The sequence below is a fragment of the Odocoileus virginianus genome, chromosome 31, assembly GCF_023699985.2.
Source record: "Odocoileus virginianus isolate 20LAN1187 ecotype Illinois chromosome 31, Ovbor_1.2, whole genome shotgun sequence".
NCBI lineage: Eukaryota > Metazoa > Chordata > Mammalia > Artiodactyla > Cervidae > Odocoileus > Odocoileus virginianus.
The window spans coordinates 35,349,494-35,374,135 of record NC_069704.1 but is presented as its reverse complement, the minus strand read 5'-3'; the positions used below and the strand labels follow the sequence as shown (position 1 = coordinate 35,374,135).

At 49.1% G+C, this 24,642-nt stretch overlaps 2 protein-coding genes and 1 non-coding gene across 13 annotated transcripts in view; 1 reads left to right on the top strand and 2 right to left on the bottom strand.

Annotated features, from left to right (window-relative positions):
* The window catches only part of UBE2R2 (ubiquitin conjugating enzyme E2 R2), a 93,643-nt gene extending 89,205 nt beyond the window's left edge, over positions 1 to 4,438 (top strand). The window contains exon 5 of the mRNA XM_070459610.1: positions 1,219 to 4,438. Within this exon, the coding sequence (XP_070315711.1) occupies positions 1,219 to 1,438 (220 nt within the window). The 3' untranslated portion in view covers positions 1,439 to 4,438. The remainder of the gene's footprint in view (positions 1 to 1,218) is intronic.
* Positions 4,439 to 5,621: 1,183 nt separating this feature from the next.
* UBAP2 (ubiquitin associated protein 2) overlaps positions 5,622 to 24,642 on the bottom strand; it is a 110,574-nt gene continuing 91,553 nt past the window's right edge. For all 11 annotated transcript variants that reach the window (XM_020872881.2, XM_020872883.2, XM_020872882.2 and 8 more), the window contains 14 exons: positions 22,740 to 22,953; positions 18,995 to 19,034; positions 16,679 to 16,862; positions 15,730 to 15,799; positions 11,378 to 11,573; positions 10,722 to 10,813; positions 10,394 to 10,441; positions 8,052 to 8,130; positions 7,633 to 7,838; positions 7,295 to 7,394; positions 7,106 to 7,213; positions 6,880 to 6,947; positions 6,602 to 6,793; positions 5,622 to 6,509 (listed from right to left, as the gene is read on the bottom strand). In XM_020872881.2, the coding sequence (XP_020728540.1) occupies positions 6,414 to 6,509; positions 6,602 to 6,793; positions 6,880 to 6,947; positions 7,106 to 7,213; positions 7,295 to 7,394; positions 7,633 to 7,838; positions 8,052 to 8,130; positions 10,394 to 10,441; positions 10,722 to 10,813; positions 11,378 to 11,573; positions 15,730 to 15,799; positions 16,679 to 16,862; positions 18,995 to 19,034; positions 22,740 to 22,953 (1,693 nt within the window). In that variant the 3' untranslated portion in view covers positions 5,622 to 6,413. The remainder of the gene's footprint in view (positions 6,510 to 6,601; positions 6,794 to 6,879; positions 6,948 to 7,105; positions 7,214 to 7,294; positions 7,395 to 7,632; positions 7,839 to 8,051; positions 8,131 to 10,393; positions 10,442 to 10,721; positions 10,814 to 11,377; positions 11,574 to 15,729; positions 15,800 to 16,678; positions 16,863 to 18,994; positions 19,035 to 22,739; positions 22,954 to 24,642) is intronic.
* LOC139032487 (small nucleolar RNA SNORD121A) lies at positions 17,500 to 17,583 on the bottom strand. Its single transcript, XR_011485040.1, has one exon. It is a non-coding gene; the product is annotated as a small nucleolar RNA SNORD121A (small nucleolar RNA).

The window sequence follows — 24,642 nt, the reverse complement described above, 5'->3', positions numbered from 1 at the left end:
GAAAGTGATTGACCAGGAGACTAGCTGAGATCTGAGGAGGCTGCGATGAAGACAAAACTAACGGAGTGACAAACAAGAATGAGAAAACAGATTTGAAAATATTTAGGACTTTGAAGTAAGGAGCTGAGAAAAGAAAGATGGGAGAAGCTGGCCACGCAGGCCAGACAGATGAAGACTTGCTGCGTTAGGATTCCGTCAGGATGGAGAAGGGTATAGGGCTCAGAAAAGAGGTCTAGGCTGGACCCTGATGATTTGAGTTCTGTCAGTATGAAGGGTTAGAACCATGGGAATGATAAGGTGGTCCCAGGAGAAGGTTGTGAGAAGAGAGATTCAAGCCTGAAAGCCTCAACGCCAGCATACAAGGCAGCAAGATCAACTGAGAGAAGTCTAATTAAAAGGAAGATGGGGAGAATAGTGATTTGATGTTTTAAGTTGTTTCTGTAACTCCTTGAGGGATCAAATTTTCATACTTGTTGAAGGGAACAACCTTCATGCATTCATACAATCAGTATTTGTTGCACAGCTGTGTATGACAGACAGTGTTCTAAGCAGCAGGGGAATAGAATTAACTAAGATAGACAAGGTCTTTGCTCATATTCGGGGGTGAGAGTGACAGAAGAGTGAACAAGTGAGGAAGTAGGATAATATGAAGGATTGACAAGATGGCTCCTTTTCTGTCAGAACAAGCCTCCTCTCAGGTGACATACGTTCATTAAGTTCATATGTGTAGGGCAGAACTACTGATCCACACAGAAAACTAGGTGTGTTTGAAGGTACTAAAAAATAACCCCCGAGTGGCCTGAATGTTTTGGATTTGGAGAAAGCAGTGAAGTGGTAGGCAGGTGGATCATGCAAGACTTTGAATTCAACATGAGATACTTGGATTTTACTCCGAGTAGGATTATTGAGTTGTTGGGGCCTGCATTCTAGGTTTAGTGTGGGACCAACTGGGGAAAAAAAAATGTGAGGTGATTTCCAGCTAACCAATATTTGAGATCCATGGCTTCAAACACCCTTCAGAAGGGTCATTATTAAGTGTCCTTTAGACGGGTACCTGATGGGCTAGAACTTTTGGTGTAGTAGAGGGTATTTGTTAAAGATCCTTTTAAGTAGATAGGTTCTAAAATTCAAAAACCCAAGTCACAAAGATTTTTGGATTATTTTGGCCAATTATAAAACCATCTTCCAGAGACTTAACGTAAACTATCATCTCTTCAGGAAACAGGTGTCAGCCACTAAAGCCGAAGCAGAAAAGGACGGAGTGAAGGTCCCTACGACCCTGGCGGAATACTGCATCAAAACTAAAGTGCCTTCCAATGACAACAGCTCAGATTTGCTTTATGACGACTTATATGACGACGACATCGACGATGAAGATGAGGAGGAGGAAGATGCCGACTGTTATGATGATGACGATTCTGGAAACGAGGAGTCGTGACGTGCTCCTTCAAGGCCCCTGTACTGCCCTGCCGTCTCAGGCCAAAGGGAGGGGAGCAAGTGGGGACCTAGCAGTGGCCCCTCGGCAAAAAGCTATCACGGGGTGGGGAAAACAAACACGGCTCCTGCTGACTCCCCTTGAGGATCTCAGTTTGCTCCTTTTTATGGACCTCTTAATGGAGAGAAAGTAATCCTCCACAGAATGTCTGAATTCTTGCATTCTTTACCCTTCCATCACTGTATTGATTTTTTTTTTTCCTTTCTTTAAATCCAAACTCCTGCCTCACTTCGTCTCTACAAAGCGTTCACAGCAAAACACGTTTGGTCTGTTTTTAGATTCTTGAAGAATTAGTCTTTCACCAAGACATTTAATGTGTTTAAAGCTGGGAACCCATTGGGAGTTCACAAGTGCTGCATATGCTGGGTAGCAAAAGAAAACCACCACAAAACCCCCAGAAAACAAAACTTTTTTTTTTTCTTTAAAGCAGATTTGCCAAGGTTTAGCTGCTCATTTACGTGTGTGTGCATTTGTTCAGCCCCATGGTGGTGAGTTTTGTTTCTTAAGGCTGGGGTACAGTGGGTGTCAGGGACTTTGTTCTGAACCTGATGAGACATGTTCCTAAGGGCACAGAACCGTTCAGCCTCCAGGAAGTCATCCTCAAGTGGAAGAGAGGAATCAGATTGTTTTTTTGAAATTGATTGGGATCTAAAGCCTGAAATAAATATTCATACTTTACATAGAACTGATTGGTATTTATTTTGAAGGCAGAGTTATTTTTGCCCCCCAGGGAGTGGGGAGAGAGTGGGGGGATTAGCGTGAGTGTGTGGAGACTTAGTGATGGGAACAAAGATTTAAAATCACTATGCCAGTTTTGGTTGATGCTGCTGGGAGAAAGTCAAACTGCTGGTGACCACTGTTGGGAGAGAAAACATCTGTTTCATATATGTAACATGGCCTTTCCCTGAAAGATACACTCTCATGAGCATTTTTTTTTAAGTAGCAAGGTTTTAATTACTCAGTATTAATACTAGGTGCATGTGTTTAAGATTTTGGTTCTCATTGAGCTGCTTATACTGATAGTGGTAACTGTGGATATATGTGAGACCTGAGTGACTGGTTCCTGCTTTGCTCACTGGATGTGACCCCGACTTCTCTCCTTCTGATGTACTCGGGCTGTGGAGTGCAAGCAGAAGTTGTGCATGGAGCTTTCCCGAGCTGCTTTGTCTCTTCTGGCAGGGCCAGGGGGGTCGGCTGCAGGCAGTGTCCAGGCAACGCTAGATCTTTCTGCCGCACAATTGCTGCAGCTTTGATTTCCCCTGTGCCGATGGTGTGTTACTTCAATCAATATCAAGTTCCATCAGCCTTCACCAACCAGGGACTTCTGTACGTGGCGATGATTTTTGTTTCTTGTGGGGGCGGGCCAGTGCATAAGAGGGCAGTGTTCTTTCAGTGGGAAAAATACCGCTATAAACTTACTTCAGATCCCTGTGCGCTAGCATCAACTCCTTTTCTTCAGATCGTACAGCTCAGAAAGAACGAAAGGGTTGATGAGGGACAGGGGTAGGATGGATCCTAGGACAGAGTAAGTGATGCTTAGGTCCTTAGTTCCTCCTTCCTTTCTGATCTCAGGGTTTTCATTCGCTCTTCAGACTCTCCAAACATTTGCTGACTGATTCCCAGCAGCCCTCTTTAGAATCTTAGGTTTGGTCTAGTATTAAATCGGGAATGTTAAACGTGCTAAGGTTCATATGGGACAATGTTGAGCCTGGTCCCAGAATCTGTCCAAACTCCATGGGGCTACCTGCACCTCTGAATCAACAACTGTGGTAAGATTCAGAAAACAAAGCAGCTCTCCTGTGATGTAACAGTAATGTTGAAACTAGCTTTTTATGCCCCACATGTACTCTCATCCTCCACTACTAGATAAACACAGACACCCCACGTTTACAGCCAGTAGCTTGGTCTTACTCTTGGAACCCTAAAACGAAGCCTTTCCCCTTCCTGCTGAAGCATCTCTCTCCCAGGGCAGGCCAGACACTTTGGCATTGTGGGAGGTGCTGTCCCATTAGGCCCCGTGGCCTCTGTTGCACATTGACTCGGAGCCAGAGAGCCAGGTGGAGGCTGGACCTCTCAGCCCTTCGGGGTTTTACTTTTGAGGGCTAGGTTTGCCTCTGATGAGAGTACAATCAATTCCAGAAAAGACTGGGGTGTGTGTTGATTTGCTAGAATTGCTAGAAGGTGGATGTTCGGATAGCTCTGACTTGTAAAAACCCAGGCTGGTTCCAGAGCTCTGTCCTGAGGACACAACCACAGGAGACCTTGAGCACGTGATTGCTTTTGGAGTGGAGATCTGAGGCTCAGGCCACAACCTTGTGAGTACAGTTGTGCTGTTTGCTGCAACATGAATTCAGAAACCACCCTGCAAATTTGAGGTTCCTTCAGATTCTAGCAGAGGCCTCTGGATGCTCTTCAGGTCTGTGTATTTTGAGGCTGGGTGGACAAAGTGTATCATCGTGATTTTGTTGTTGCTTCTCACAGTCTTCCCCACTTTCATTTCACATCATTCCAGAGTTCTTTTCTGTTAGCCAAACTTTTGTAGTCCCTTCTTCTTTCCTGGTAATTACTTGCTTCTTTATTTGCTGGTTTCCTTATGTTTGGAAAATACATAGTAAGTGATTGAAGGGGAAAATGTGTAGTTCTCCACTGAAAATTAACCCTCCACCCCACCCCACCCCACCCCCATCCTGATTTTTAAAAAAAGGTTTACATTTACAAAGATTCAGATGCAATTTTCAACTCTTCTGAAACCAGCAGGACACACCTGACTTTAATAGTTTTCTTAGCTGAAATTGTAGATGTTTTTCTTCAGTTTAACTTATGAGAAAAGATTATCTGATGCATTTTGTGTTCAACTTCCCCTTTAGTGGTTTATTTTTGTCTTTTTCTGCCCATCTGTCTACTAATAAAATGTGAAATAAAATATACCTGTATTGCTACTTCCCCATGGAATGACCCTTTTCTTTTTTGTGTGTTAAAAGGTGGTCTTAATACTTCCTATGTTCCCAGATTATACACAAGACTCAGCTGAAAAATTAAAAAAACAAATCCTTACCAGTTTAAGAAAGGTTACTAAAGACAAAGCCACTTGTTAACCTTAATTCTGAAATAGGGCACAATCTGCTGGTACAAGTAGGTCAGTGGACTGATGGGCGGGTGCGCCACTGCCCTCCTTGGGCAAGTGTTTTGTTTTTCTTGTCACTTAACTTCCTGCTGTTAAATCAATGATTATGAGGCAATAGGTGCCATGATGGTTAAGTTGTGGACACTTAACCTTTTTTTAAGCCAGCCAGCAGCGCTCAACATATCTGATGAATGACCGTTGATTTTAGAGGTCAAAAGCAGCGAAAATGAGGACTGTGCCCCTGGGCTGGTTCTGTCCAGCATGTTGACCTGAAACGAGAAGCTATAATGTAATGCTCTGGGCAACACCTCAGGGCCCTGAACTAGCTGCCAGGTTGAACTACATCTGTGCCTGACAAGCATGGAGATTTGCCTCCTGGCAAGACACATGGATAGTTTTATGGCCCTAGTTCCTTCTGCCCTGGTGGCCTGGAATCAAGAGGGAGGAGCTTAAGGGAAGTCAGAATCCTGGCCTCAGATGAATAGTTCCTTGGGACCTTCTAGAGCAAATTAGCCCTGGACCCACTTACCTACTTCAAAGCACCCTGACTCACGTTACAGCTATCAGTTAAGATGGCATTTGGCTGATGAAAAGCAAAGGACAGAGAGTTTAACTATTCAAACTTAAACTCTCTCACAGGCCTAGAACTGTGTTCTCAGCTCTTACTTTGGTTGGAAAAGAAATTACCCTGCTTGCCCCCTAGATCTGTCACAGAGCTGGAAGAAAAGCAAAGGTAATGGACAATGTCTGTGCGATGTCAGGGGGGGTTAGCTACCTTGTCAGCTGTATCCTTTACCTTTCCTTTCTCCCTGGATGCTGACTGGGGGCAAGACAAGGGCCCAGCAAAACAAAGAATACCCAAATACCCACTGAAGCCCTGATGACCTATAACCAGAGACATGAGTTATGCTTCAACCCTGTGAAGTCCCGGGCACCTGGCACTGTAATGAAGATGCCTCTGCCCTAAGCCCTCCTTCAGTCACACCATAAAGAGACCAAGCATGCTCTCAGAACTTTATTAGGTGGAGTTTGGGCAAAAGAGAAAACCTCCGAAATAGTCGCCCTCCTGGTTCAGGACAACTGGAATAGAGGAGCCTTTGCTGAAGATGTGCTCTCACCAAAATGAAAGCATATCTGATTTTTTTTTTTAAAGGGGGGAGCTAACTGGCTGAATGAGCGCAAATTCAGAATTAAGAATGGTCAGCCAGAGGAAGGCAAGTCTGGGGACAAGACCAGACGCCTCTGCTCTCTATGGAGACAAACAGGTGCCACTTTCATGTTGGGTGGGGGGGTGTATCTCTGCTATTCCCAGATCAAGATTTGGAGGGAGGGGAACATGACAAATGACAAAAAGACCAGTTTCTCAAAAAGTGAGGGAGAAAGTAATTACACAGGGACGGAAACTCAAATAACGGTTTACAAGGGGGCGAGATTAAGTCGTGATTCTTCATTGGTACCTGACCCTGGTACCCCAACTGCCCTAAGGCAGCCCCTCCAGCACTGCCAATGCAGGCGGCTATGGAGAAGGCCTGAGGCAGAGGGGAGGAGGGCTTCAGTGGGGAGAGTAGCAGCTGCTCCCCAGTCCCCCAAGACTTGGATCACATTTACAAATACATACATAAATACATTACATACAACAGCGAGTCTGGGAGGCAGGCTCCCCCACAGAGGCTCGGCTGACACAGTTACATGTCTCAGGAATTCTAGGAAAGGGCGCCAGGCTCCCAGAGAAATGGGCTCCATGTGTTTTCTCCCGCCCAGGGGAAGCCCACCCAGCCCACCCTGCTTCAGGGTTCAGTTTGTCCAGTATGGAGAGTTGCCATAGGCAGGTTTGGAGGCTTGCGACTTGGGCTGCAGTGAGCTGGGCTGGTTGCGCTGACTGGAACCGCTCTGAGGAGGAGAGAAGGCGGTCAAGGCTGGAGCGGACCATCACCCCCCACCTGGTGCGCAGGGCCAGGCGGCTGCCACCTCCACCAGCTCACCTGAGCGTCCTGCGGGAGGTGGTGGTGCAGCAGCTGCGAGGGAGGCTGCTGGTGGGCGGGCAGGATGTGCAGGAACGGTGGGGGCGCGTACCCGGGCGCCGCTCCAGGGCCCAGGGGCCCGGTAGAGCCCAAGGCCGAGGGCAGGCTGAATGGGGGTGGAGTCCCTGCATGGAATCCCTGCTTGTCAAACGTCTGCAGGGCAGAGAGACGACAGTGAGGGCCGGCTGGGTGGCACCTGCCCCACCCAGCCTGGCCCCCCAGCGCCAGGCCTCCCTCACCTGAGTCTTGTTGTAGACAGACCCAGTCATATCAGGGAGGCCGGAGGTGCTCGAAGTCGCCGACACTCCTGGAAGGAAAAGCAGTGGGCAGTTCCCACAGAAGCCGGGCCCAGCTCTGGTCTCCCCCACCTCCAGGGGCCCTCTGGGGTGGCCTCGCCTGAGAAGGAGTCAGGGTGGGAGACAACTGCTCTGGGCCTCAATCCTGGACGGAGGGGGGTGAGGCTACCTTTGCCAGGCCCAGAGCCTGCAGCCTTGTTCTGCGTCTGGGATGATCCACCATAGCCACCCTTGCTGTAGTCTCCCGCTGCGGTGCCCGGGGTCAGGTCGTCATAACCTAGTGTGGAGGGGACCAGAGGCGCGTGAGCGTGGTGAGCCAGGCCTGCCCGCGCCTCTCCGGGCAGGGAGCACCCCTCACCGGTGCTGTAGCTGTGCTGGCCGTATCCGCTGGCCTGCTGGAAGGGCGTGGCGCCGGTGCTGAGGCTCACCCCGTGCTGCTTGGCTGAGGCCGGGGGCACCTGGGGAGGGTCAAGCAGGACAGGCCTTAGTGCAGAGGAGAGCGAGGGCAGCAGGCCGGCCTGGCTCAGCCTCGGGCAGCAGGCGGCACAACCACCAATGCCATGCCCGCCAGGTCTCCAAGCAGGTGACACAGGAACCTCACCCCCAGCCTGGACCCACTCTCAAGGTCGGTGAGCCTGAGTGGGGTCCTGCCCGCCTGCTGCCCCCGGAGTGGGAGGCCAGCCCCCTGGTACTCACAAACATGGCGGGCCCGTACTGGAAGGCACCGGGCAGGCCCGTGTAGTAGGGGAGGCCGGTGTAGCTGTAGCCGGGCGGCAGGGCGGGGTTCAGGAAGGGCTGCTGAGCCGCGTGGTGGGCCTGGGACTGGCTCTGCTGGGGCTGAGCCAGGGTGGTGGGCGGTGCGGGGGACGCAGAGTCACCTCGGCCGAACTTGGTGACATCACCTAGGGGAACAGGGGCACTGATGCAGTCCCCACCCCTCATCCCAGCAGGAGAAAAAGTCAGGCCCCTGCAGATAGAACAGGGCTGGCTGCTGGCTCAACAACAGGAAGCTGGCAGGTCTCTGCAGCCCTTCCGTTTGTTTCCAGGCTCCTGGGATGGGCCACAGACCAATCCTTTGAGCAGCCCCTACTCCTAACCTCCTGAAGAAGACTAACCTGAATATGGGTTACTGGTGAGGCTCCCATCTCGACTGGCAAGGGCTGGGGGTGTAGCGAAAGGGATCCCATAGTAATCCTAGGAGAGACCAGAGACTCGGTCAGTGGAATGGCCTCACCCACTCCTAGGACAGAGGCCCCGAAGGCAGCTGGGTGCTCCAGGGGAGGCCACATTCCTGACTGGGCTGTGGGACTCACAGGCCCACCACCAGAGGGCAGCACTCAGAAAATTCAAAACACACGGTGCGCTTCAGAGTTGTGGCCGCCACACAGCATGTAGACGCACGAAGCAATCTGTCAGCCTTCCCCGGCAGAGCCACTGGATCCCAGTCACACAAGGATCCTGGGCTCAACATGCTATGGATTTCTTGGGAGATTTCCTGGCAGTGAAACCAAAGTGGATCCAGAGGAGGGTGTGGGTGCTTTTCCGGGACACTGCTGCCCACGAGGAAAGCAGGAGGGCTTTCCCTCGGCTCAGAGGCCCCAGGTTAGGACTGGCAAAGCCCTGGGTGGTAAGGGTCAGGGCAGACCCCTTCTCCACAGGGCCCCGCTGTGTCTCACCTCCGCGCACACACTTCTCCCAGCTCTTGTGCAGTGTCAGGGCTGTCAGGGTAGAGGGCTGGTCTCTCCTAGCTCAGGACTGACATGCGCCTGCATGTAACTGCTGCCCTGACCTGTTAAAGCCTTGAGGTTCCTCCTCCTCAGGTTTCTACTTGTCCAGGTAACTTTCCTGGCTGCCCCTTAGAGTCCCTCTCACTGGAGAAGGCACTGGAATTCATCTGGCCCATGACCCTCACCAGCATCCACCTGTGACATAAAATGCACGAGAGGAGGGGAGCTAGGAAAGCACAGCTGGTAGGATTCAAGTGGGGATGGGCCCGCAGGAAACCCAGGAGGGGTGCTCTTTCACGGGAGAAAACCCAAAGGTGGGAACGAGCACAAACGCACCAGAGGCTAGGAAATGACCACAGGGGAAAATGAAAGAAATCTCTGTCTCGAGACAGGCTCACAAGTGACTTCTAACGCACAAAAAGATGAACGGAGTATGAAGCAGGACGGCCCCCGGGCCTGGAATCCCACCAGGTCACTCTGAGGGCCCGACCAGCACCACACACAGACTCGTCTTTCAGAACCAGCTCCCACGTTCCATCCCTGAGGCCCTGGGTGCCAGGAGGACTCAGGCCACGTTTCCTGGGTTCCCTGCAAAGCCCTAGAGTTAAGGCAGCCCTAGAAACTCTGAGTTCTGTTTTACACCATAGAAATCCGCCAGTACATCCTCAATACCTTTCTGGGCCCTCGGGGATGTGGCCCTCGGGCAGTAGTGTGGGTCTGCAGTGGCTGCTGGTTTGCACACTGGGGAAGAGCAGCCCAGCTACAAGCCTCTGGAAATACTCCAGCAGATGAAACAGCCTCCCAAGAGAAACAAGGTTCAGCCACTGGGCTCTCTGTGGTCAGCCCAGAGCGGGCAACACTACCTGTGGAGGCCACCACGCTGCCCTGCACGAGTGTCGGGGCGGGGGTTCCACTCCATTCTTCAGTCTGACGAAGGATACCTCACCTTCACTTGGGGAAAAGGAAAGCCCGTGCCCAACCGAGCTGACATCAGTGTCCAAATAGCTATTACTCCCTGACAATGTGACAGATGCCCCAGACTGCTGAAAATGATCAGGAGTCTGCTAAACAGCAGACTGAGAAGGGAACGGCACGACAAGAGCATGCAGGCTGCCCAGACAGGGCGCATGCCTCCGTGTGTCCTGCTCCTGCACTGCGTCCTCTTCACACGGCCATCCCAGAGAAGGCCCAGTGCCTCATCCTGGGAGCAAGGGCCGAAACAGACAGGCAACACTGACCTCAGAGTGAGGCTGCAGCAATCAGAGGTTCCAGGGCCAGCAATCTTACAAACAGATGGCAGGCTAAACCCGGAAGGGCCCTTCAGGACCGTCTGCTCCAGTCACTCACTCCGAAGAACAACACTGCCATCACCAATGGCCACTTCAGAAGCTAGACACTAGACGGCACTTTGAAGGACAGGACTTAATAAAAAGCCTAGGGGCAGGCAAGTAACCCCATGTCCTGGTCGACTGTTTTGTTTTTGAATGGGGGGAAGTTTAAGGAAAGAGAAGGACCCACATTTGCTAGAGGCACTGCCTCCCGGGGCCCCAGGTCCCAAAGAACTTCAAGGTTCCCAGGCTATGGCCTCACCAGGCAGCACCATCACAGCAGCTTTCCCAGCTGCAGTGCTGAGGGAGTCCTCAGGCAAGATGTCCTGAAGGCCAGACAGTGGGTGGGAAGCGTGAGACCAAGAGCCTGAAGCCCCCCAGCCTCTCCCAAAGCCCACTCACCATTGGCAGCCGTGACTGCAGCATCTGGAGCTCGTCATAGCCGTAAATCTGCGCGAGGACACAAAAGCTGTCAGAGACCACACGCCACCCCTGGGGAGCCCAGGCCCACATGGGGCCAAAACAAGGCAGGGGCGGAGGACACGTGCAGCAGGAGACGGGGCTGAGCCGCTGTGGGCAGACGCCCCACCTTGACTGAGTGCAGCTGGAGAAAGGCCCAGGGTCTGAGGGTAGAGCTGGCCTCAGGGGTAGCAGAGGCAACTCAAGACCCCCCCCCGAGGCCAGCTGGGCTGAGGGGAGCTGGGTGGCCAGGAGCCCTGGGTGTGCTCACCGGGTAGGCAGGAAGCAGTCCTCCGGGGCCCACGAGGTACTGGTTGTGCAGCAGGGGAGGCACCCCCTGGGGCAGGTTGGGGGGTGCTTTGCCTGGAGAGGCAAAAATCAAATCGAGTGACGTGGCCCCTACACAAGTACAATTCCTCAGCTACGGGGGCTTAGCAGAACGCAGCAGATCGGGCAGCCCCAGGACAGGGAAAGGCTGGACCGCAGCGGGTAAGCTCCTAGGAAACCACAGTCGGCTGGGCCCACACAGCCTGCCCAGGTCTGGCTGATGGGCAGTCACACGAAGTGACCAGGAGCAGCCCAAGAGAGCTGCCCTGTCACTGCGGCTGCAGGGATGAGTGAGGACAGGAAAGAATGGGGCGCTCCAAGCAGAAAGGCTGCCGGGAATCCTGCCCAGGTAGCATCCTCCCCCACAAAACTGATTTCACCACCAGCCAGGATCTGGCCCCCACCCCAATCCCAGCTCTGGAAGAACCAGGCCTCAGGAGGTCAGTGGGACAGAGGACAAGCCCACAGGGGCGGAGCCGGACGGCGCTGTGGGTGTTCAGTTCCTGTGAACCCCCAGGCCTACCCACCGGGGCCGCCTCCCAGGAAGCCAGGCTACACTCTTGATTGGGGGAGGGGGCTGGCCAGGCCATGGGGACACACCTGAGGTCATCAAAGGTGCAGCCCTGGCACTGCTGCTGGGGGCACTCCCGGGGGCACTGCCCAGGCACAGGCTGTTGACTGTGTTCATGCCGCTTGGCAAGCTGAGCCCTGAGGACACGGCGCCCGAGGCGGAAGTTGCTGCCGTTGAGAAGGTGGCCGAGGGCTGGAGGGAAGGGGCACTGTCCACGCTGGCATGCTGGCAAAACAGAAAAGCCAGGGCACATGGATCTAGGGGCAGAGCAAAGAATGCACGAGGACTGGCCTGGGCTGTGGGCCCATGGCCTCAGGCTGACCTGTGTGCTCGCCCTGGCCCCTCACTGCAGCCACAGGTTCACAACTGGTCAGCTGAGTATCAAGACCACCACAACTGAGATTTATCACCAAAAATCCTGCTGAAAATCGCTCAAGTTGCTCATGCTCTGGTAACTGAAACAGGCACAGAGACCTCAAGTAAAGCTTAGTTCACAGATGAACACAAAGAATCTCAATAGGAGGTGAAAACCCACCTCATAAAATAGCAGAAGAGTGGATCCCAGGGCCATGGCAGCCCAGCCCAAGGCAGGGCCTCCTGGACACCTCTGACCTGAAGCCACAGGCGGCCTTTGCTCCAGCATGTGAGGATATTCTGTAGGTCCTCGGGGTCTACACCAAGAAGGGCACTGCCCGGCCCTATGCCTGCCCGAGAAGAGCCACCAAGGAAAGAAGGGCAAAGCCCAGCAGAAAGCTTTGAAGAACCTGAGCTCCAAGGGCATGACCCAGCTGCCAGTACCAAGGTGGCAGGAAGGGTACATACAGCTGGTTGGGCAACGTGAGGGCTGAAGAAAGAAGAAAAGGCTCTGCGAGACTGAACGTCTGCGGCACGGAGAAGCCGGGAAACTGAGGAGAAGCTGACCAGGAAAGGCCAGGAGGGACACAGTGCGCCGTCCTCCACAGCCCGGACGGCTGTGCAGGTCCCAGGCCCACAGGCTGCCCTGCCCGCCCAGGCATGAGCAACCAGATCCAGTTCAGCAAGAGCAGACTCTGAAAATTCTGGTCTCCCAGGGTTCCCCAGGACTCCTGCCCCTTCTACTGAGATGGAGAGACAGACCAGCGAGAGAAGGGCCCAGAGTGGGGCTGAAGCTGCCCACTACCCAAACTTCACGACCCCCCGCACAGAGGCCAGCTTCCACCCAAGGACGTCAGCCACAGAGTCAGAGACAGCTCTGACCACGCACTGCGATGTCGCCGGCCACCCAACCTTTCAACCACAGGGTTAAGAAAAAAAACAGAAAACTGCAGTGTGGGGAGTGGGGGGAATCCACAGGCACTCAGGAGTCATCCAGAGAGCCTCTCCTGCCTCAAGTGGGCCCTGAAAGGGTCCCTGAATCTGCCCTTCCACCTCTCCAATCTGTGGAGAAGACAAGCTGCTGGCCCGCTCAGTCCATGTGATGGGGCCGTCACTCCGCTCTCCAGACGGGCCCAGAAGAGCACAGCTGACCACACCTTTCACAGACCACAAGAGGCAGGAGAGAAGACGAGATCCTTTACAAAGTGGGAGAGACCTGGCTCTGACAGATTATGATGTACCTGCCTATTTAAAAATCAAAACTATTTCTAAAACAACAGACCTAGGAAAAATATTTGCACTTCCCATCACAAAGGGCTACTTAGTAGTCTCCCAAATACAGAAATAAATACCACAGACTGGACAGAAAAATGTAAACATCTCAGCCAAAAGGAAATTTAATGGTTTACCAATGTATAAAATAGATGTTCAAGCTTTTTTAGTTAAACACTATACTGACAGGTCATTTTTCTATTAACACATTAGAAAAATACAAATATTTGGTAACATCATTTCAGGAGGCAGTGGGGAAAGAGGACACTTTGCTGTTTGCCAATGAGAGGGAAGGCGGCTGAAATCACTACGCAGAGCCACGTGTGCAAGAGGACACGTGTGTAACAGGAGTCTGTCCTGCAGACACAGCATGTGCAGGCTGTACACCACTTTTCGCACAGCGACATCTCACGTGCGTGTGCTTTGCAGATGCTGCATTTCCTACAAAGTGAAGGTCCAAGGCAACTGGGGGTCAAGCAAGTCTCCTGGTGCCAATTTTCCAACAGCACCGGCTTCTTTTCATCTCTGTGTCACATTTTGGTAATTCTCACAATATTTCAAAACTTTTCATAACGTTTGTTATGATCATCAGTGACCTCTGATGTTACAAATGCAAAAAGATTACACCCTGCTCGAAGGCTCAGGTGATGGCCAGCATTTTTAGCTGATGTATTTATTAACTAAGATACATATATTGGGGGACTTCCCTGACAGTCTACTGGTGAAAACCCCATGCTTCCACTGCAGGGGCCCTGGGTTGGATCCCTGGTTGGGAAATTAAGATCCTGCATGCCACACAGCGAGGCAAAAAAGAAAAAAGGATAGATATGTTATGTTTTTTAGACATAATGTTATTGCACACGTAATAGATAATAGTGTGAACAAAACTTCCATGCACTAAAAAATCAAAAGATTTCTGTGACCGACTCCCCCACATTATTCACTTTATAGAAGTGGTCTAGAACCAAACCCACAGTATTACTGGAATATCAAAACTGAAAACGGCCCTCAAGTTCCATCAGAGGAGGACTACTAAATAATGCCATGCAGTGAAAAAAGAACAAAGAACTCTGATCCAACACAAACCTCCTAAAGATACACTGTTGAGTGATGGGGAAAGATATAAAGATACAGGAAACTGTGCAGAACATTCCCATTTACATCACAGGACAAGGAAAAGAGCAGAAAGGAAAATGACTGTGTATGCGTTTGATAGTTTAAGAAAACAAACTCTAGAAGATCAAGAAGATAACAGGAAAAGGGGCAAACAAAGCAGAAAAGAGACAAAAGCTCTCAGTGTGCCTTTTTACGTCTTTCGTTTTCGAGCCCTGTGACAGAGACGGCCTTAGCAACTGCACAAGGCAATTCTGGCTGCGGCCGCTGGGACTGCATGACAGTCCCCTTCTAAGACGCAGAGTGCAGCCAAGCGCGAGAGCGACAGCACCCACGATGGGAGGCCAGCGCTCCAGGGCTCACGGAGGGATACCCCAGGACGCAAGGCACAGGTGATGGGCAGGCAGCTTGCTCCAAGGACAGAGACAGTCACACCAAGCTCTGCTAGGAAGACAGTGATCTGTGCATTTCAAGCAAAGAATTATGTATAAACCAATTTCACTTAGGACAGAATAGGAATGCCACAATGTTGGCCAGATACTGATGAAAGACAGGACTGAACCTTTTCCACCACTTCATTCGACAGCAAAAGATTTGACTTCTTCTTCAGAAGAAACTACTTTGCCAATTTCCCAACTTCCCCATTCACCTGGGCCCAAAACTTCGCTCCCTGCTTGAAGACCACCTACTCCCACCTTGTGGAAGCCTGCTGTCTCCTGGGAGGGGGGCATTTGGTTCTTTCCTGGCACCTTTCCTTCCGTGTTCCAGTCTCTCCCAGCTCTTGGAACTGTCTCCTCCCCTATGCTGCCTCATCCCAGTCAAGGAGCCTTGACACCGTGCTCCTAGCTGCTCCGCTTAGATGCCGAGACTTCAGTAACCACAATCTAGGGTCACCCTTGAACACGTCAGGACCTCCCCAGCTGGCACCCCATCTGCACTTCCATTCTTGCCTCTCCACACTCCACACATGCTTCTGCAACAGGACCTTCCCAAAGGCCCCACCCGTGAGCTGGCGGGAGTGAAGGCCCCATGACCACACACACTGGATGCGGCCACACTGGCTGGATCATCTGTCCGTCTCAGAGACACACAGACTCTTCCTCTCCCTTCACAAACTCTCCCTACAATGGACTTCACAAAGTACCAGAGTCTTCTCCAGAAGCACTGCTCTTGATAAAACTGGACTTTTAGCAGAGCCCCGTCCACAGGGTCACAGAGTTGGACATGACTGAGAAAACACGTAACAGATGCCAAGCAGAAGTTAGCGACAAGTCGACTTTCCTCTAAAAAGCTTGCAAAGACCCCAACATAAGAAGCCCCAGAAAATAAAACCAACCCTGCCAGGCAGAAAGGTCTCCTAGAATGAACAGTGAATTCTGGGGAACAAATTCACCACCTGACAGCCCTGCCCATCATATCAGGTCTGGAGAACCAATTTCACTACAGAGGCATGAACCACAAGTCCTCCGTGGGGCCTGGGAAATCATCCATTCAAACCATGAACCTAGATGAGACATCACAGCCAGGTGATTAGAGTATCCGGATATTCAGATTCACAAACTACAGCCGCCCTCCACCCTGCCCATGCCTAGGCCCCAAGCCAGCTAAGGAGGGGCTGGGTGGGGGAGCAGGGAACACTTACTGTGTGGGATGTGCTGGCGGAGAGCGGCGTGTGCGTGGAGGCGAGGCTGCTCTGGTGGCTGGAGAGGGAGCTGGAAGACAAGACAGCACCACGTGTCCACCACGGCCCCCCATACCAGGGGCCACTCGGCAGGCAGGCTATCCACGAGCTCGCCTTGTCCCACCATGGGAAGGCCTGGCTGGACACCCTTCATTCCGCATCACCTGGGACAGGTGTTCTGTGGTTAGAAATGACCTAAAGGCTTGCTCACTCGCCATGAGGATCCAGGACATCCTTTCCTGGGAACCTACAGAGCCTGCTTCAGGCAGCTCTAACCATCTGCTCTGAGACTGTAAATGGTAAGAACAGGATTGTACTAAGAACAGTCAGCCTTGGAGATCCCCTTAAATCTGTGTGTGCGGAAAGAAAGTTCCTAAGTCAGCCCCACACACCAGAGCTTGAATGCCCATCAAATGCAGAATTCAAGAAGCCTGGCTTCTGCTCCAGGCTACATGAGGCAAGAGAACCCTGCTCAGAAGGTCGGTGAGGACCCGCCAGTCCAGTCCTCCCACGCCTGTGCTGATCACTCATCTCGGAACCCACAGCAACTGCCACACAAGAGACCTGCTCAGAAACCCCCCAGCACTCTCACCCCACATCACAGGGATGGGGCCCAGAATGTGGGGCAGGGGAGAGGCACGGGGCCCCCTCCTGAGGGCTAAAGAGGAGCAGAAGCAACCCCCTGACTCCACCCCACTCCCAAGGACCCAGGGCCGTGTGTCAGCAGAGCGTTACAGGTGGCAAGGCTTCCACCCCCGGCGCCCGAGACCCCACCCCTGCCACACGGCACCGCTGCGGAAGGCCGGACGAAGGCAGGGGCAGTGTGGGCTCTGCCCATGGGCACAGCCATCTGGAAGCTTCAGGACTTGGCCTTCGTGCCTCGGACTCTGGGTCCCTGTTGTCCCCATACCTGCTGAGCTGAGAGAGGGGACTGCTGGACAGGTCCCCGGGCTGGGACAGGGAGGGCAGAGTGGCAGTGTGCTGGGATGCAGGGGGCAGAAGCGGAGCGCAGGAGGTGGTGCTGGGCAAGGAGGCCACAGACGGGAGGGCAGAAGGAGGGTCTGTTGTCTTTGGAGCTGGAACGGATGAAGTAGCTGTAAGAAACAGATCAGTTTAGCTCCAGAAACCAACCGTGGTATCGGAGAAATGCTCAGTGTTTTGTGACAGGCTGGCTGGGCTGAGACACAGACAGTGACACCCCAGGGGACGATGCATGAGCAGGCTGCAGGCAGGCCCCGCCCTGTCTGCCGTTGAGGGTGGGAAGGGCGATCGGAACACAGGCCCCAGGCAAGGAGGGAGCTCCATTTTTACCACCACACGCAGCCCTGATGTGGGGCTCAAATCCTCCCGAACCTGACCCTTAGCTGCACCCAGACATGGAAAGAGGCTCAGAGACTGACAAATATGGTCACAACATGAACTCAACAAAGGACAGTGGCCACGTAGTGGGGGAACCACCCAGGGGTCAGGTCTGCTCCTATCAAACGGGCATCACAGCAGGCTGACCTCAGGAAAGCTCACTACCAGCAGAGGGGAAGAAGGGGCTGAGAGCCCTCCCCTGGGTACATACAACGAAGGAGAACACACACCTGAAACCCAAAGAAGACCCCCTGCCCTCCACAGCTGCTTCCAAAGGTGAGCATCTTTGCACACACTTCAACAGAACAGACCTCAGAGCACATAAACACATACATCAGGCTTTCAGAAGAATAAGAATGCAATCAATCCCAGTTGCAGAAAAGACTCAGTTTTAGTGCCATCCACACAAACAACTCAGATATGTGCTTGGAAGTAAAGCGTCACTGCCTTCTGCAGTTAGGAGGGGGTAGCACCTTGCTTCAGGAGGCCCTGAGAGTCCAGGGGACACGAGCTAGTCCCTGAAAGGGAGGACAGCTCAACAGCCAGCACAGGCAGTGACAGGGCCACACGAGCACAGTCAGGTCTGAGAGTGGTCCTCACACCCGAGGCTCTTCACTGACAGGCCTTCCCAAACGGCACCCGCTCTTCCAGAAATCAGATAAAGACACCACACATGTCCCTGGCCCAAAACTCACCTCCCTGGGTGCTGGATCACATCAATGACAGGTTCATAGAAAGTGTGTGCTGAGTGTGTTTATGTGTGTATGTGTGTGTGTGTGTGAGAGAGAGAGAGAGAGAGAGAGAGAGAGAGAGATGGTTGGAGAAGAGCCCATGGGAGATAAAAACCTATCTAAAATGCACACTGTTTTATGGACATCTCACATCTCATTATCTCACTTGAAATCTCCAAATAAAATCTCTTAGTAAACCTCTGTGTGTTCTCGACCCCACACCTGGGCCAAAGAAACTTTCCACCACAGATTGAGGAATTCACACTTCCTGTGACATCTAGTGTTCTCAGAGGTACCAATGTTACCTGCTGCTCTGGCGGTCCCTCAACACCAAATCCAACTCTGGGTAAATCAACGTGTCATTTCAATTCCAACTGAGGCCCATTCCTGGTCTGGCAAAATTCCACAGCCACACTCCCCAAAATTTCTAAATAAAAAGAGGGTTTTTCTGGCTTCCATAGCCAATAGATATCCATTTGCTTCACTGAATGATCAATGAAAATCGGTTTCATTTTAGATTATGACCATAATCATTGATAAACTAGCCAAGAACAAAGGGAATAAGTAATGGGAATTCACCTACACTAACTCCAGTGATCACTGAGCTGTACTGATTTGGTGGGCTCTCCCTCCATCTCTCCCAAGGATTTATAGTGAGCAACATCTTCTCTCTCTCCTGAACCAGCATGCCAATTTCTGCTTTAAACATCTTTCACATTACTGAAGTGAAAGCCCTCTTAAACTTCCTGGAATCTGGGCCTCTGAGAAAAGCATATTTTAAATCCAACCTACATTCCACTTGGGATGCAGTCTTAAGACAGCACAATGATGCAAGACCCCCTTCTTGCTGTAGATATAATACCATCTAGTAATACCATCACCTACCATCTGGTCACAGGGCCTCTCTAGCTTAACTCTAGTATATGTGCTGCCGAAGCAAGCACATCTAGCTTAACTCTAAACTGAAAGAAATGTTGCCAATGATGAGTCAGAGATAGCTGTCAGAAAAGATGGAAAAGGACTACTTTTGCAGAATTAGCCATTGGCCAATTGTTTTCCCCACCACATCAGCTATGCTCTTTTTCTGTCTGTGGTTTCCACCAGCCACAACAAGAATAGTTAGCTCATATACTTACTGTCTACTGTCTGCTGACTTCGACTACCACCATGTCCATTCTATAAGAAAGAGAAAATAAAGTAAGTAAACCCTCCATCAAATGACAACCTAGGTTGGGATTTAGCCACAAACATATGAAGATTATGAATTAAGCAAAGAACTATGACCTGTTTTGTTTCTTAAGAAAAGGAGAGGCAATACAACAAATTCTTAATAAATCCCAGCAAGCTGACCTTATTTACACCAAACTGGTTATTTAAGGAAGTAATAAGAATAAAAAATAAGACCAAGAGCACAGGAAGCAATGAAACAGTCCCAAAAATTATTAAGCTGTAGGCAAGACTTGGGAACTCTCACTATACTGAAATCACCATAAGCCTTTCTGTCTCACAGACATATTCTGTCTCCTGAGTACCCCACATACTAGAAAGTGTTTCCAAATTATAATGAAGATAACTTTCATGCAAGGAATTATCATATTTTATATCATTCAATTGGTCTGAGTTAACCATCAAGCACTTCCCTAGAACCTTCAAACAGAAGGAGGCATCCTCACAGAGAAAACTTGACTTCCACAGATGGGGTGTGGAGACCTGGCAGAGAGATTGAGGGCTTCACTGCTGGCTCAGTGGTAAAGAGCCACTCCTGCCAAGGCAGGGATACAGGTTTGAGTTGATCCAGGAAGATCCCACATGCAGTAGAGCAACTAAGCCTGTGTGCCCCATCTCCTGAGCCTACAGGGCTCAGACAGGCTCCGGATGGGACAAGGAAGCGGAGGAGATGATCTCAGAACAAAAATTCAGTGCACTTTCTTTCCATAAAATCCTATATACAACACAGTTTATTCTTAAAACAATTTGAGACTATTTATAAGAAATGTAGGCAATAAAACAGAACTGCTAGGGAAAAACAAAGCAGAACAAGAGCTAGACGACTCAGAGAAGAGAAAATCAGTACAAAGGGCACACGGAGAGCAATCAGAGTTCTGCTCTTTGCCTCCCTCCCAACGATGGTTCACTCTTCGGTAAATATACACACAGGACATTAAGCAAATGCCTCCAAGACAGCACAAAACCGACATACAAAGTCTCCTCAAAACTATAGTGGCTCAGTGGTAAAGAATCCACCTGTCAATGCAGGAAACATGAGTTCAATCCCTGATCCAGGAAGATCCCACATGCCCTGGAGCAACCAACCTCATACACCACAACTATTAAGCCTGTGCTCTAGAGCCCGAGAGCCACAACTACTGAAGTCCCCATGCCTTAGAGCCTATGCCCTGCAACAAGACAAAGCACCATGATGAGAAAATGGTACACCACAACTAGAGAAAAGTCCCTGAAGCAAGGAAGACCCAGAGAGCCAAACAAAAAAAAAAAAACCTCACTAGACAAAAAGAGAGGAAAAGAGGAATGAAACAGCTGTCATCACACCTTAGGAACACTTCATTTCACCTAGAAAATCATTCTTAAAATACAAACACTGGACCATATGTAAAAATAGATAGCCATTGGGAATCTGCTGTATGATGCAGGAAGCTCAAACTGCTGCTCTGTGACAACTTAGAGGGGTGGGATGGGGTGGGAGGTGGGAGAGAGGTTCAAGAGGGAGAGGATACATGTGTATGCAAAAGTGAAAATGTTAGTCGTTCAGTCGTGTCCAACTCTTTGCAGCCCCATGGACTGTGCAGCCCTCCAGGCTTCTCTGTCCATCGAGTTCTCCAAGCAAGAATACTGGAGCGGGGTGCCATTCCCTTCTCCAGAGGATCTTCCCCACCCAGAGACTAAATGTGGGTCTCCTGCATTGCGGGCAGATTCTTTCCATCTGAGCCACCAGGGAAGCCCCAGGCTGATTCATGTTGATGTATGGCAGAAACCAACACGAAATTATAAAGCAGTTATACTCAAACTAAAAATAAATAAATAAACCTTAAAAAAAATACAAACACTGGAACAATGAGGTCCTACTGTATATCACAGTGAACTATGTTCTGTATCTTATAACCTACAATGGAAAGGAATCTGAAAAAGAATATATACATATAACTGAATCACTTTGCTGTACATGTGAAACTAACACAACATTGTAAATTAACTACAATTAATTTAAATTAACTAAGTTAATTAAATAACTTCGATTTTAAAACTATTAAAAACAGAAACGAAAATTTCACAAGCAATGGACAAACTGACATAATAAAGCAGCCATATTATTTGGGATGAAGGAAATTCTAGGCAGAAGCATGCTGTGAACAAAAATAACATCAAGTGATCAAGAGAGATCAGAAATCTGGTTCAATTAGCTGAGCAAGAAATGAGTTGAACAGTGATATGGATAAGAAGAACAAGAGGTCAAGTTAGAGCTAGAACTGAGATGTCAGGCAGATGAGATTTAAAGAAATGGTCTGATTTATGTCTTACACACTAAGACCAGCACTTTTCAAGGGAACAGAACATTCCGCAACAGTGGAAATACTGTCTGTCTGTACTCGGTCGTGTACTATAGTGACTGACCAACCATATCTAGACAGACAACATTTAAATCATGGTTTGTCAGAAAAGCTGAACTTTTAATTGTAATATTTAATTTAAACTACCACATGTGGCTAGTGGTTACCATGTTGGAAACCACAAAAATAAACTTCTTACAGAATATATATTGACACTACATGACTTTTTTAAAAGGTATCAACCCAGAAAGATAAATACAGGTGGAAAATGAGAGCAACAAGATTTTATACAGTAGAAAGCAGATGCCAGATAGTAACTGACTTAGCTGACCCAGTAAAGCCAAATCCTAAGCAAGTAGTTGAGAAAATCAGAAAACCACTCAACTTATATCCAAGAACCATACCAAGCAACTCAGTACTAATATATATCACATAACTTTGGAACTGGGTGTCGAGGCAGGGCTAAATATGAGAATTTTTTATAACTCTGCACAGCAGGGTGAACGCCCCCTTCCACCTTCTCCCACAGGCTCTAAACTTCATCAATGAATATTCTAACAGCAGCTTTCTGTTCACACTAGGCTTTTAAGACACTGACAGATAGGTATAGGTCCTACAGGGAAGACTGGAAGAAGAGTCCCTGAAGAATCCACATAACCCCAACAGGAAAGGCCCAGAGGGCTAATGAAGGAGCTCCCACCCATACAGAAATGGCCAACCACACTGTCCCTCGCTGAAGCCCATGTCCAACAACCTACGCCTATAGACAGTTTTAGTGTTAAGTGGGCACACTGGATTCACCAGACATTTGAGGAAAACATCCAACATGAAAGATGGACAAGGAAGGGAGGAAAAAACTCTTAAGTCAATACATGCAAATATTTCCTCACAACCTTAGAAAGAAACTTAAAAGAAAATGTATCCAAATGTCTGTTATGCCAATTCAACTGTTTCTATTATTTTCATATTCTCACCACTCTAAAGTAGCTTTCACTAGCAATGCTTGAATGTCTGCCTTACAGGAAAGTGAAACATTACAGACTATAGTCCCCACCTACCCCACTGAAACCACTCTGCACAACTCAGGGTGTATCCTAACACTATCCACATACCAGGTGTCTGGGTCCATTCACACAATCCCTGTGCATGGGTGCGTGAAAAACGGGTTTCAAACGAGATGGCCACAAACTATACAGATTCCTCTTAAAAGGTTAGCCAATTTCTAAAATGAAATTTTCTAAAAGGAAATTTCCCAAACTACATATTGAGCTCCAACTGGAATTTCCTGTGAGAATAAACCTGAGAGACCACTTGCCGTGATGGTTCCTGGAGCTGACTCCGACGGACTCACAGAGCTTTGGTATGCGATCCTGTTATGCACAGAACTCTGGTCGTAGGAGGAAGACGTTGTTACTGGACTAGTGGAGCTCAACGAGGAGCTGGTCAGACTGGAGGAGGTAATGACGGAAGTTGTGTAGGTGGAGTTCTGTACTGCACTGGTCATTGGCAGGGAGGTATTCAAAGAATCACTACAGAGAATAAAAGACATGAGACATACATCTGTGTCACTTCACAGTTTTCATGAGGTAGAACAATTTCATCTCTTGTCATATTTTAAATTGAATAAATATATCTGTAACTATAAAATGTATACTGCTGCATCATTTATAGCTGCAAATGAGATTAAAAGAACAATTAATCCCTCCTCCCAAATTAGAGCAACCGAATTTAACTGACAGTTCAAAACTGGGAAAAGAGTATGTCAAAAGACTGTATACCATCACCCTGCTAATTTAACTTATATAAAGAGTACATCATGCAAAACAAGTGGGACAAATCTCAAGCTGGAATCAAGATTGCTAGGAGAGATATCAACAACCTCAAATATGCAGATAATATCATCCTAAGGGCAGAACATGAAGAGGAACTGAAGAGTCTCTTGATGAGTGAAAAAGGAGAATGAAAAACCTGGCACAAAACTCAACATTCAAAAAACTTTGAATGTTCAAAAAGATACAGCATCCAGTCCCATCACTTCATGGCAAATAGAAGGGGGGAAAGTGGAAACAGTGGCAGATTTTCTTTTCCTGGGTTCTAAAATCACTGTGGACAGTGACTTCAGCCACGAAATTAAAAGATGCGTGCTTCTTGGAAGAAAAGCTATGAAAAACCTAGACAGCATATAAAGCAGAGATATCACTGCCAACAAAGGTCCATATAGTCAAAGCTGTGGTTTTTCCAGTAGTCATGTATGGATGTCAGAGTTGGACCATAAAGAAGACTGAGCACCAAAGAATTGATGCTTTTGAACTGTGATGTTGGAGAAGACTATTGAGAGTTCCTTGGACAGAAAGGAGATCAAACCATTCATTCAATCCTAAAGGAAATCAGCTCTGAATATTCTATTGGATGGACTGATGCTGAAGCTCCAATATTTTGGCCACCCAATGCAAAAAGCTGACTCATTGGAAAACACCCTGATGCTGGGAAAGACTGAAGGCAAAAGAAGGAAGCAGCAGAGGATGAGATGGTTAGATAGCATCACTGACTCAATGGACATGAATGTGAGCAAACTCTGGGAGAGAGTGAAGGACAGGGAAGCCTCGCATGCTGCATTCCATGGGTTGCTGAGTTGGACATAACATAGCAACTGAACAACAAGTTTAACAGGCAGGGTGACATAATTAAGAATTCTTAAGAAACTTTTAGGAATCTAAATGTCCTGAGTCTGTCCTTAGAAAGGGAACTCAAGCAAATATCAGATTTTGACTCAAGGTAAAAAATGTAGTAAAATAAAACTAAAATCTGAGATTCCTCTATTTATAAAATATTCCACTAAAAGAAAATAAGTGTTAGCAAAGAGGTATAAACACTGCATCCCTCATAGATTACTGGTAGGAATGTAAGTATTTCAGCCATTAGGGCAAAATTCTGACAGATTCTCAAACGGTTAAATACAAGAGTTACCAAAGGATCTAGCAATTCCCAGGTACAGATCCAAAGCAAATGAAAGCACACAAAACTTAACTGAATTTTCACATCAATATGATTTATAACAGTCAAAAAGTAGATGTAACCCAAATATCTAATGAGTAGATAAACAAAATGTGATGTACCTGCACAATGAAATACAATTTGGAAAACAAAACGCACACATACTATAAAATGGATGAACCTTGAAAACACTATGCTAAATGAAAGAAGTCAGAAACAAAAAA